The 13,451-nt window shown below is 41.2% G+C and overlaps 2 protein-coding genes across 2 annotated transcripts; both read left to right on the top strand.

Moving 5' to 3' along the window:
• The first annotated feature begins 1,382 nt into the window (after positions 1–1,382).
• LOC112080675 (uncharacterized) lies at positions 1,383–6,532 on the top strand. Its single transcript, XM_024146524.2, has 2 exons — positions 1,383–2,094; positions 2,463–6,532. The coding sequence occupies exons 1-2, from the start codon at positions 1,902–1,904 to the stop codon at positions 4,493–4,495; spliced, it is 2,226 nt and encodes a 741-aa protein (XP_024002292.1). The 5' UTR covers positions 1,383–1,901; the 3' UTR covers positions 4,496–6,532.
• A 528-nt stretch (positions 6,533–7,060) lies between these two features.
• LOC112080677 (zinc finger protein 454) lies at positions 7,061–11,083 on the top strand. Its single transcript, XM_024146526.2, has 2 exons — positions 7,061–7,354; positions 7,779–11,083. Exons 1-2 carry the CDS (start codon positions 7,162–7,164, stop codon positions 8,588–8,590), a joined length of 1,005 nt encoding a protein of 334 aa, XP_024002294.1. The 5' UTR covers positions 7,061–7,161; the 3' UTR covers positions 8,591–11,083.
• Positions 11,084–13,451: the final 2,368 nt, after the last annotated feature.

Consider the following 13,451-nt stretch of genomic DNA (forward strand, 5'->3'; position numbering starts at 1 on the left):
TGATGCTGCTAATCTCAAGACGAAGTCTTTTCTCTGTGACAGACTTGGTTGACTTCACAGCATCAACTAACAAACTACAGGTAGAATGTGCCGCTTTGTCTCACCAGTGGTAAGCTCTGAGAACAGAGTTGCAAGAAAGATCGCATTGTCAATTCCATCCGCAAGAGCAAGGGTTTCTCCAGCAAGTGTGCTTCGGACAACCCTTCTGATCCTTTTTGACTGCCAACAGATAGGTGAGAATCTTCCTCCTTCATCCATTAACACGATTAGATGTCCACCTTGTGTGCCTCCATCTGTAAGGTTCCCTAGCGAAGCATCACTGAAGACAACTAGTTTCAAAGAGTCATCTTTTCCAACATGCTGAAACTTTAAAGTCACTTGTTGTGATTTCAGTTTACGAACAACTTTGTTTGCCTCATGAATGGTTTGTACAGTGGCGTGTTTTGTGTTAGATGCCAAGTTGCAAACATCAAACATTACATCAGGTCATTACAATATATTCGAGGACGGGTGAAATAATGGATGTTGAAATCAAAAACTAAACAATTGAAAGCAAAATGTATAGAATTGTAAACAAAAATAAGACATCAAAGCAAAACCCCAAAACTAGTAAGCAAATCATTTTAAAAGCGAGCACAAAACTCTGACAAATTATGAAAAAATATATTTGAAAACTAATGCAAAAATCGTTTTCGGTTAAACTTTCCCAGCAATCAATCTTATTGAATACATTTTGCCTAGGCTCTTGAATGCATGTACTACGTTTGGGTTACGCTACTCGTATCTTTGCTTTCGATGTCTGTTTCTTTGCTTTCACTGCCAGGTATTGGCATCATTTTTTCCGTGAAAGGCGGGTTTAGAGGGAAGCGTAGACAATGAGTCTCCATTGGTCCGCTAGTTTTGGAGTGACGGTTCGTCTTAACCCAATCAATGAACATGATAGACATGTTTTTTTTTCTTTTGCCTACTTAAGTAGACGATCTGACGTCACTACTACGCGCCAAATCTTCCCCCATGTTCAGAACATGCGGGCACAGGGGGGAAGATTTGGCGCGTAGTAGTGACGGCAAAAGAAAGAAAGCATGTCTTATCATGTTCAAATATTTTTTTTATTAATTTGTCATAGTTTTGCTCTCGCTTTAAAATTTGTTGATTACAAGTTTTGGGGTTTTGCCTACTTTTGCCTACTTATTTTTGTTTAGAATTCTATACATTTTGCTTTCAATTGTTTGGTTTTTGATTTCAATATCCATTAATACACCCGTCATCGAAAATATGTTTACATTCTTAACTTTTTTTTTCATGTTCACGATTTATTTTATTTTAATTTCAATACATATGGCGTGAAATTGACCCCACAGACTAGCCTACCTGCACTGTATCTGTTGTTGGCTAGATCGCACGTTCTAAAACCAGAGTAGGCACTTTGCTATTTAACACAACAGTTTTTGTGACAGAACTACAGGAAATGCGATGGAAACACATTAACTTTAGATTTGTACTTGGTACATGAAAAGTTAAACGAAATATTACTTTTTCTGTGAACTATGTCATCACGCACTGATTTTTATCCGCACTAAATCCGTTTGGTGGAAACACCAYTGGATGGAAACCTACTTCGAATGAGGCCTGTGTCTATACATTTTTTGTTTTCTGAGAAAAAATGACCAGCATTCATCTGCTCTTGCGCTTAATGCCCTCTGTTGGTAGGGTTTCGGTACCGCAAGATCGTCACTCTTTGTATACCACGTGACTAAATGCAGAGTAGGTCGTCCACAGAGTTTCAATCTTTGGTTCGTCACTCCCGCCGCCCTTGTGGTTTCACTTCCGCCATCTTTGTTTGAGCAGAGCTACGGAGTGAGCAGAATAGCATAAACGTATTCACTTTAATTTCCCTCAAAATGTCCAAACTACAGCTGTTGAATGTGTTTCTCTCACAGCGCTTGACGGAGGCAACTGTTGACATATTTGAGGCAGTGGAAAAAACAATAACCGAGTTCCAGGAAGAAATCTCCAGTTCAAAGGAGGAGATCGAACGTCTACAGAGGCTTCTGGATTTGGCTTTGAAACCCGATTTAAAGTTACATAAATCAGGTTTGTAGTGGCCACTGCTAACTGCTAACTAGACTATAAAAAAACAGGAGGGTGATGTGCACATCCTAAACTCGAGTAACGTTGCTGCGCTAAACAATTATATAGATAAATAATTGAAAGTCCCGCACCCGGTAGTAGCTCCTCAGTGTTTTTGGGTGCGGTAAAGCACTGGGGAGCGACTAGCTAGCTAACTATATTACGTGTGCGGGCTTTTAATTTCTTTATCACTAACGTTACTAGATCAATGGCATGGCTAGAGTTGTTGCAAATACAATTGTTGCCAACAACTGTAAACAAATATAATGAAATATATAAACAAAAATGTATTTCTACCACAAACTGAATGTTCATATAATTTACCCCCCCAGATGCCCAGCAGCTTATTCTCCCTGTCCCAGAGGAGGTTCCCCCTGAGAAGCAGCACTGTGAGCAGGAGTGGAGCCCCAGTCTAGGCCAGGAGGAGCCAGATCCCACAAACATTGAAGGGGAAGAGGAGGTCAGGACCAGTCAGGAGGAGCAGCAGTATCAAGGACTGGAGCCCGACATAGAGTTCATATTTACTCCTCCCTGTGTGGAAAGTGACTATGATCAGGACCCACCCCAGCCCTCACCGACCACCAACACAACTGAAGAGATGGACACTGAACCGGAGGGGGAGAGAAATGGGGCATCATTAACAACCGGTGACTTCCAGTCCCCCTCTGTAGAAAATCCAGGATCCCCTGCAGCTCAGAACAACACCAGTGGAAGTGTTGATGTAGTGGCGAGTGGGGGACTACTGTCAGCGTTGGGGTTAATACGTACAACCAGTATGCAAGCAAGTGTTGGAGGCCGGAGAACCAAAAAATTACCCCACAAGAAAGTACAAAGCTCCCATTCCAGTGCAGTAAGCAGGAAGACTACCAAGTTACCCCTTAAGATAGTGCAAAGCCCAGATACCAGTGATGGAGGCAAGAAGACTACCAAGTTGCCCCTGAAGACAGTGCAAAGTTCAGATACCAATGTAGTAGGCAGGAAGACTACCAAGTTACCCCTCAAGACAGTGCAAAGCCCCGATACCAGTGTAGTAGGCAGGAAGACTACCAAGTTGCCCCTAAAGACAGTGCAAAGCCCTGATACCAGTGCAGTAGGCAGGAAGACTACCAAATTACCCCTCAAGACAGTGCAAMGCCCTGATACCAGTGCAGTAGGCAGGAAGACTACCACGTTACCCCTCAAGACAGTGCAAAGCCCTGATACCAGTGCAGTAGGCAGGAAGACTGCCAAGTTACCCCTCAAGACCGTGCAAAGCCCCAATACCAGTGATGGAGGCAGGAAGACTACCAAGTCACCCCTCAAGACAGTGCAAAGCCCCAATACCAGTACAGTAGGCAGGAGAACTTCAAAGTCACCATGTATAAGAGGAGAGGAGAGTGGAGGACTACGGTCAGCACTAGGGTTAGTTCGGACATTGAGAGCACGGGTCAAGAAAGAACAAAGCTCTCCTGCCAGTGCAGAAGGCAGGAAAACTAAAAAGTTACCCCACAAGAAAGGAAAAAGTTATCTTACCAGCGCTGGAGGCAGGAAAATCATCAAGTTACCCAAGGTAACATCAGCCAATAAAAACCATACTGCTCCTCATTGTTGCAAGATGTGTGGGAAGTCTTTTGTTTTCATGACTTATCTAGTTAGTCATGTGCAAAAAATTCATTTAAAGGATAAATACCATCTTTGTGGGGTTTGTGGGAAAGATTTTAGGTCCACAGATAGTATGGTGAAGCATTTGCAAACCCACATGGGCGTGAAGCATTTCTGCCACGCCTGTGCTAAGGTCTTCACTTGTAGTTCCAACCTGAAAGTGCATATGAGGATCCATACAGGGGAGAAGCCATTTCACTGCAAACACTGTGGTAAAGGCTTCACTGTGAGAAAATCCCTGGAAGACCATGAGAAGACTCACACAGGGGAGAGGCCATTTAAGTGCACTTCATGTGGAAAATGTTTCTCGTCAACGACTCATCTAAGTCGCCACCAGGAAATTCACACAGGAGAGAAACCCTATCAGTGCAATGATTGCGGGAAAAGCTTCAGTCGGAAGGAAAAACTGGCAGAACATATGAGGACCCATACAGGGGAGAAACCATATCCCTGCCCTGAATGTGGCAAATGCTTTGGTCTGAAGGGAAATCTGACCACCCATATGATAAGACACACAGGGGAGAAACCATGCAGGTGCGAAGAATGTGGTAAATGTTTCTCTTTGAATGCAGACCTGAAAATTCATATGAGGACACACACGGGGGAGAAAAGATATAAGTGCAATGTTTGTGACAAATCCTTCACTCAGAAGGCGTACTTGGCTAGCCACACTATGAAACACACGGCAGAGAAACAACCGGCAGAGAAACAACCGGTTCAATGACTGTGGTAAATGCTTCAATCAAATGGGAATCTTGAGAGAACGTGAAGAGCACTTACAGAGTAAAAACTCCTCCGTTCATTGTGAATTTATTTTTGTCGTTTTCTGGTGTGAGAGAAAATGACAATACACCACCACAGTTGAAAAAGTTGAGAGACCTGTGTGGGGAAAATGTGAGGTTAGAGCCTAGTTTTAGAGCACATTGTACTCTATATACCATTAGGAACCTCAGATGACGACTGGGTAGAATAAACTTAGGGTATGCATGAATAAACATGCAGAACATGGTAGAAAAGTTTGTAGATTGAGTGGATTTTAAGGCAGAAGCAACAGTCCCAGCTAATTTATCGAATGTCACAACAATTTAGTCACTATCTTCTATTAGTAAAAACTCTATTTTGTTTGATTAAAGGGTTAGTTCACCCAAATTACAAAATTACATTGGTTTCCTTACCCTGTAAGTAGTCTATGGACAAGGTATGACAGCAATCCATGTTTTGGTTTAGTTTCCATGGCACTGTTTTCACATGCTAACGTTTTAGCATTTGTGGCACAAATCCCATTCAAGTCATGGGACCGATTTATTTGTGACTGAGGATCACAATCCATTTCAGATACTTTCGGAYGATTTGGACATGATGCGTGAAAAATGCTAATATCGGTTACATGACTTGAATGGGATTTGCGCCACAAAAACACTAAAACGTTAGCATGTGGAAACGGTCATACCTTGTCCATAGACTGCTTACAGGGTAAGGAAACCAATTTGGGTGAACTATCCCTTTAAGGCTAATGCGTTGTTTGATATTAATGTATCTATATCACAGGAGGTTGGTGGCACCTTAATTGGGGAAGACGGGCTCATGGTAATGTCTGTAGCAGAATCGGTGGAATGGTATAAAATATAGGGTTTCCACGTGTTTGACGCTATTCCATTTGCTCTGTTCCAGCCATTATTATGAGCTGTCCTCCCCTCAGTGCTTATCTATGTAATACTATATCATCGGTATCGGCTTGATTTCATCTTATGAAAGTATTTGTTGCAGCAATAACAAGGAATTGTGTACATGTTTTGTCATTTATTGTAATGGACTTCCTTGGCTTGACACCCAAATTAAATGTGTAGCTTTTTGTTTGACCTAACATCAGCATTTTGTGTGAAACCTATGAATATTTGTCTATTACATTTACCATTCATTAAAAAGGTACATTTTTGTTCTTGAAATAGCCTACTCCTTGAGTTTGCACCCTTTGCACACAAAACATCCATAGATATCATCGATCAGAATCACCTTTATTCTCCAAATACATTTGGCTTGGTGAAATAGTACTGCCACAGTAAACAGTATACAGACAATGATAAACAGACAGCATAATAGAAGCAGAGTTTACACAAATCCACATGCGAAATGCACTCCAATTGAACAACTACAAGCTACATTATACACTAATTGTACAAAACATTAGGAACACCTTAATATTGCATTGCACCCCCTTTCGCCCTAAGAACAGCCTCAATTTGTTGGAGCATGGACTCTACAAGGTGTCGAAAGCGTTCCACAGGGGTGCTGGCCCATGTTGACTCCAATGCTTCTCACAGTTGTGTCATGTTGGCTGACTGTCCTTTGGGTGGTGGGCCATTCTTGATACACACCGGAAACTGTTGCGTTTGAAAAAACCAGCAGCGTTGGAGTTCTTGACACACCCTGTGCAAAGGCACCTAAAGGGGTTGCGTTAAATGCGGAAGACATATTTCAGTTGTACAACTGACTTGATATCCCCTTTTCCTCAATAGTTTGTCTTGCCCATTCACCCTCTGAATGGCCCACACACAATCCATGTCTCAAGGCTTAAAAATCCTTTAACCGGTCTCCTCCCTTCATTTATACTGATTGAGGTGGATTTAACAGGTGACAAGGGATCATAGTTTTCACCTGGTCAGTCTGTCATGGAAAGAGGATGTGTTCCTGATGTTTTGTACACTCAGTGTACATTATGTATGTAGAGATGTATGAATAAAAAAACAATTTTACAGGATGATGTGCGGTGGGGAAAATATGTTTCTGAAAAAGAGTCAGGTGCATATGATGTGCAAAGAGCAATGTGCAGTTCTAGGATGATAGTGCAGGGTGCGTAGTCCATGAATGAGAAGATCGTTGTGGACCAGGTAGCCGGTTGGCAAATAATTTCAAATAGGAAATGCATGTTTAATAAGATCTTCTCTCTGCTCCGGCAGGGTTGCATAGCAAACCATCTGATAATCACTGTCACTGCAGAGACTAGTGGAGACATATCTTTTTTGACTTCGGTATTATGAGAGACCATGGAGGAGACATACCACTTCAATCATCTAGGTTTGTTTCTTATTAACTTCAATATTATTCATAATAAACTTGGCTATTACGATATCCAGTGGCTCACATAGCCTACTGTGGAGTTTAATTAATGTGTCAAATGTTCTGGTCAAAAAGCTGAAATAATTATTCACTCTAAATCAGTCATACTGCACAGCAGGTGGCGGTAATGTAGCAAGCTGTTCTTCACAGCCAATAACTTCCCAGGGCAAGAGCTATAGAGGCTGCGCATGTGTATCCGTTTATTTGCATTTGAGAGAAGAAATGCAATAAATATAGTTATTCTGTGGATTAAGAGCATTAATCTATCTGAAAATGTCCAAACTGCAGCTGTTGAATACGTTTCTCACCGAGCGATTAACTGCGGCGGCTGTTGAGATATTTGGGGCAGTGGAAAAAACGATAACGGAGTACCAGGAAGAAATCTCCCGTTCAAAGGAGGAGATCGATCGTCTACGAAGGCAACTGCACATAGTTACCCAACCGAAGATAAAGTTACATAAAGCAGGTTTGTGGCCACCTACCTACCATTACAGATAGGTATAGATATTAATTATGCTACACAATTCAATAAATTACACATTGATTCCGTTCGAGGTAGCCTGTATTGGTGTCGCGCTGTGGACGATTATCTGATATCACCCTGAGGGAAGGAAACACTCTAGTGTAATATCCCAGGAAGCAAATATACTAAGAAATTTTCTGAGATGCACAGATCGACTGCAATAAAGTTACCATGGCATGCGAATACTGTTGGCTGATTAAATAATCTGTGCAAGCCTCTAGAGTTTTTACAACACCCATTCATTTATAATCAAAGTGAATATTTTAAAATATTAGTGTCTAATACTTGGACAGATTACATCTCGTCTTGTCACCACTATGAATATGGAGATCTAGAYGACTCTTTCATCCTCTGTCCTTTCTGCCAGATACCCAGCAGCTCATTCTCCCTGTCCCTGAGGAGGTTCCCCTTGAGCAGCAGCACTGTGAGCAGGAGTGGACCCCAGGTCTGGGGCAGGAGGACTCAGACCCCACACAGGTTAAAGAGGAACAGGAAGAACTCAGGACCAATCAGGAGGAAGAGCAGCTTCAGGGGCTAGAGTCTGATACCAACATTCTAACATGTTCTCCTCCCTTTGTGAAAAGTGACAGTGATCAGGATGACCCACATAAGTCCTCCCAACTTTACCACATACAAACTGTAGAGAACAGAGAGAGGGACCCACTACCTACCAGCAGAATTGAAGAGATCAAAATAGAACCCGATGAAGAGGATTACAGAGTATCAGAACCAACCAGTGACTCTCAAACCCTCTCTGGAGTAACCCCTTACAGCTCTGTGAGCACATTAAATATGAATCAGCTAATTGGCAATGCAGAATCAGACAAACCATTTCAGTGCAATGTATGTGGCAAATTCCTCAAGAGGGAAAAAAGTCTTATCGTGCATATGATGGGTCATGCAGGAGAGAAACCATTTACATGTCCTTTATGTAACAAAGGCTTTGTTGCGGTAGGCACTTTAAAGACACACCTGAAACTTCACACAGGGGAAAGGCCACACCGTTGCCATGTTTGTGGAAGATGCTTTAAACTGAAAGGAGCCCTGACGGAGCACATGAGGATACACACTGGGGAGAAACCATTTAGCTGCCATGATTGTGGCAAATGCTTCAGTCGGACGAATGCCCTTACGAATCACATGCTGCACATTCACAAGAAGAAAAGAACGTACAAGTGACCTGCGGAGAAAGAGTCTGTCTGAAAAGTAGCCTTCTATCTATATGGCACACTTAAGTAATGCCCTTTTAATTGAATAAAGTATGGGTCAATATTTGAAGGAATAAACGCATTGACCGTTTACTAAACAACAGGTATTCTCATGTTATGAAGCTATAGATAGTTAGGAGCCTCTGTCATCCATCTATTATTCAAACAAAATGATTGAAGACCATACATACACGACGTTCAAGTCTACTCATTTTATTTATTTAAAAAAATAAAAGTCTGTGGGTCTAAAAAAAAAGCACATTTTACATTGGAATAACAAAACCCAAGGGATAAGAGGTGTTTACWTTTGCCAACCTTGAATAGATGTCACTAATCCACTGCAAGATAATGTTTTTCCTCGCTGCGGAGATAGGAATGTTGTACAGCCTTCTGTGACACGCAGAAGTAACATGCTTAATAGGGAGAACTAACAGCAAAGAAATTGATTTTCATTCTAGGTCAACCCATGGATTTTTTTTCAATTTYTTGAAGGACCTTTAGACCAGTACCTTTGTAATTTGGAACATGGCCATAAGAAATGTGTAAGGGTGCATGTATCAGTTTTACATTTAAGATACTGAGGAGAGGAGAAAGGGTTGGAGATATATGCACAATTTGGAGATATATGCAATGTGTGTATTATTCTTAATTGGATTGCTCTAATGCGATTACAGATAGATATTGTTTTTGCATATCTCCAAATGTCCTCCCACATCTCCTCAACAATAGTAACAGACAGTTCATTCTCCCACACTCGCTTGACCTCCTGTGTATCTACAGTAGAAAAGGACCTTAAAGTATCATAAAATAAACTTACAGACATTTTGCGTTGTGAAGAAAACAAGCATTCTTTCAATGACAGACATCAGGGTTGGCAACCAAGTTGTTGGTTGAAAACGTGTCTGACTTGTAGAAAGCGGGAAAAGGCCTGCTTTGGGAGCTGATATTTCTCAACCATCTGCTCAAATGACATTAGAATCTTGTCAGCATATAAATCATTTAGTCTGCCTATGCCCTTATTAATCCAAAGGTTAAAGCCAACATCCACCAATTTTGGTACAAAATCTGTGCTCTTAAGAATCTGGGTAAGAGCGCAGATGTTATTTTGGACCTTCCCTCAAAACGTTGAACTGATCCTCCATGCCTTGAGTGTATTAATTGTAATGGGATTATCTCAGCTATCTTTTACAGATTTGAAGCTTCTGAAAATAAAAGATCCTGCTAGGGGTATGTTGAAAAATATGTCTCAATATCTAACCGAATGGAGGAGTCGTCATTTGTGATCCAGTCAGAAATATACTGTATATATATATATATTTATTTTTTAAAGAGAGTACTTTTYTATTTTTAATGGGATTATGGCTCCCTCTAATGTTCCACTTAAATAAACACAGTCTGTTATCTGTCATTGTACTTTGACCAATCAATATGGTCAAAGTGAGATGCAGTGCCTTAGGCCGCAGCGCCACTCGGGAGCCCTACAGGGGTGGTGGWTTTGGTCGAGTTCTTAGTAGTTCTGCCGGGAATGTTGTCAGAAACTTTTGACATATCCGTCAAGACTCATTGTAGAGTAACTTATTTTGCAAATTGTACTACTTTTTCAAGCTAAGAAATTAATATAAAGAGATAAATTAACTAATGCCACGGGAGCTTGCTGAAACACGGTGTTTACTCTAACCAAAAGGGTTTTTAGAGTCGTGGCCATTTCAAAAACCCAAACAATGCATTTGGGGCAGCAGTGACCTCCAAGAGCATTTATTGCAGTGCAGAACCGAGAGCCACTTGATTTTAGGTCTGTCTGGCCGGATCATACCCGGTCTGATTAGCATCATTTGCCGATGGGGGCGCATCATATGTGTGCCAGGCATCATCTGCATGTGGCCCATTGGTGTTCGCATACCTGGACCTACAGGACAGCAAACATCACAGATATCTTAACTGGTTTCACTTGTTATTCACATTAGATCCTAATCATGGTYGAGTATACATGTCCCTTATGAATCCATTCTATCAAATCTTGGTGAAAAATACATCTCAAAGTTATGACCTTGACCATGCATGAACTACTGTATTTTGTTCAATGAAGATATTGGTGATCAGCAGTAGATACATTTTGTAAAYGCAGGTGAGAACTTGTAGATCTTTAATCTAATTCCTATCAAAAATATATTTACATCAACAATATATAATTTAAGTGTTGGGGCAACAATCTTACCTCCAGGCATCATYCCATGTGGTGGGGGGGCCCTCATTTGCATCATAGGGGGACCATGACCACCCATATGGGGCCCAGGTACTGGTAGCATGCCTGGGCGTGGAGGGCCACCTGGGGTTCACAAATCACAGGTTTATTGCTGCGTTCATAACCAAGTGGGAAGGGGGTAATTAACAGTTGTGAAGTCATAAAAAACAGTTGAATGCTTTCACGGTGAAATGGTTGAGAAACACAAATTGGCTAATGGCAAACAAGCTTTGTCAACCATAAACTAAAACAACAGCTATCATGCTTATAAACAAATTATAGTGTTCAAAAACAATATCAATAGATTGCTTTTTATAAATAATGTTTTGTTGTTGCATTTAACTGCTGAAAATTGTTATCAAAGTCATTTATTTAGTAGGTGATATCAGAGTTCAGCATTTAAGAGAAGTCAGAGCTCAGGGATCCCACTAGTAATTATGAGCTGGAGGGGCGTTTCCCAGTCTCATGCTCATTTTTACAATAGTAGGAGATGTTATGAACGCTGCAAAAGCTCAGTCCCCAACACACCAAGTTATCAGTATAGGGCCGGCATTATTGGCGGGCCTTAGGGGGCCTGGCCCACCGTACCGTACCTCCCTGCCCATCCAAATAAAACATTTMAATATTGATCATTCATTTGACCGAGACGCAAGCCAAAATAATGACACATCAATCCTAGATTAAGCATCTGAGCGAGAAAAACAGTGCTCCTCTGTCTCAGTATGTGTAGCCCATTAATCTGATGCTGTCTGGCCAAAAGGAGTAAGGCATGTCATACTCTTTTTTGCCAGACAGCATCAGATACATGGGTGACATATAGTAAGACAGAGGGACGCTGTTTCGCTCGCTTGAATGCTTTCTCCAGTGAAATTGTTTCAGTCACTTACAAATTCAAGGGAAGTTGGCGGGTGCACAGTGCACTGTTCGGATGCTGGAATTRTTTTGGACGAACGTGCGAAGTTAACCTACTTTTTGAAGATATTTTTTTGACAAGCTGATGAAAACATAACGGACTAGGGAACCAGTGAACGGACTAGGCGGGATCTTCCCCGATTGGAAGGCATCCGCTGAGGAGGAAAACACAAGGCAACATGTTAACCTATTGTAGCGACCCAATACCTAAACAAACAACACCTAGGGCTAAGGTGTTGGGTTGACAGTGGCTGGAACCTGGTTTGAGTCCCGGTCAAGGCTACCCCTCAATTCACTACATTGGTGTGAAACGTGGGATGGTGCCAGTGAGGCCATCGGAGAGGCGTTTGTTAAAGTGAAGGTCTTGGCATAAAGAAGCGTGAGAATTCAAAGGAAGGGGGTAGTGTCGCGACCTTAAAAGAGGTTGGGATCTCTTTGTGTAAAAGAGGTTGGGATCTCTGTCCTTGATGATTAGTGCGTAAGGGCTAAGGTGTTGGGCTGACAGTCGCTGGACTGTTCAAGTTCAAATCCTGGTCAGGGCTACCCCTGAATTCACTACATTATTCACACTATATGATTATTATGGGTGTGTGGGGCTTGTGAATGTTTTGTATCTGCACAAGCTGTTGCTAATAAACAAAACTGCATAGAATCTGCTGAATGTTTAGCTATCCCCCTTCATATGTGCTTGCTTGTTTTCAGGGTTGGGGAGTAACGGATTACATGTAATCTGTTACACGTAAGGGATTACAAAAAACGGTAATTGTAATTCGTTACGTTACCAGCAAAAATATTGTAATCAGATTACAGATACTTTTGAAAAACTAGATGATTATTTAGAGGATTACTTTTAAATTCAGAAAGGATGTTTGCAAAAAAGAATCTGACACTTCTCTGTTTTCTCAGACATTCAAATCAGCATTGAAAAAAGACACAAATTTAAGTGAGTCTGACCACAAGTCAAAGACCACAATGATGACACACCAAATGKGTTTGATGGATCGCGGGAAAAGAGCAGAGCTGTGTTTGAATACTCATGAAAACTGCACTAACCATACTATTTGTGACGTGAATTGAGTATATAGTATGCTTATTGGTCATAGTATGGATATAGTTAGTATGCCAAAAGTTCCGGGATGTCGTACTAAATTCGCCAAAATATGAAGTATGCACGCAGAGGACACTATTTCCATACTTCAGGGCCCATAATGCAATACTTCAGGAAATGGGTGTGGCTTCACATTGTTTCCAGATTTGAAGAAAATGGCGGAAAATATGCAGAGAGCGGATACAAATTCACTGCTTAAACTAATTATGACAAATGTTAAGAAAATGTTGAGCAATATAATAAAGTAATAACTTTTCAAATAAGTTACTTCACACGTTCTAATGGCTGACAATTTGTTAGCTATGCTGTCCTTACGAACCACATAGCGTATCATTACAGCAGTATGTACCGGTATGTTGTTAGTTAGCTACCTAACGTTAGTTGGCTACTTATACATCAAACTTGCCAGTATATTAAATATAGGCTATCTACCCAATGTTTATTGACTTGATTATTCCCGTCATTCTTAGCTTAGCTAAATGGTATAGTCATTGTGCGTTCTGTCTACTCCAATTTCAGAGCACTTTCACTGCAGCATAATGAATTTACCAGCACTCAACACCTGTTGAA

Source organism: Salvelinus sp. IW2-2015, unplaced genomic scaffold (assembly GCF_002910315.2).
Source record: "Salvelinus sp. IW2-2015 unplaced genomic scaffold, ASM291031v2 Un_scaffold16422, whole genome shotgun sequence".
In the NCBI taxonomy this organism is placed as follows: Eukaryota; Metazoa; Chordata; class Actinopteri; order Salmoniformes; family Salmonidae; genus Salvelinus; species Salvelinus sp. IW2-2015.

Excerpts from the sequence above, each read along its gene's own strand:
- LOC112080677 (XM_024146526.2), top strand. The coding sequence starts at position 7,162 with ATGTCCAAACTGCAGCTGTTGAATACGTTTCTCACCGAGCGATTAACT. Across the intron at positions 7,355-7,778 it reads GATAAAGTTACATAAAGCAG|ATACCCAGCAGCTCATTCTC; the intron begins GTTTGTGGCCAC and ends CCTTTCTGCCAG.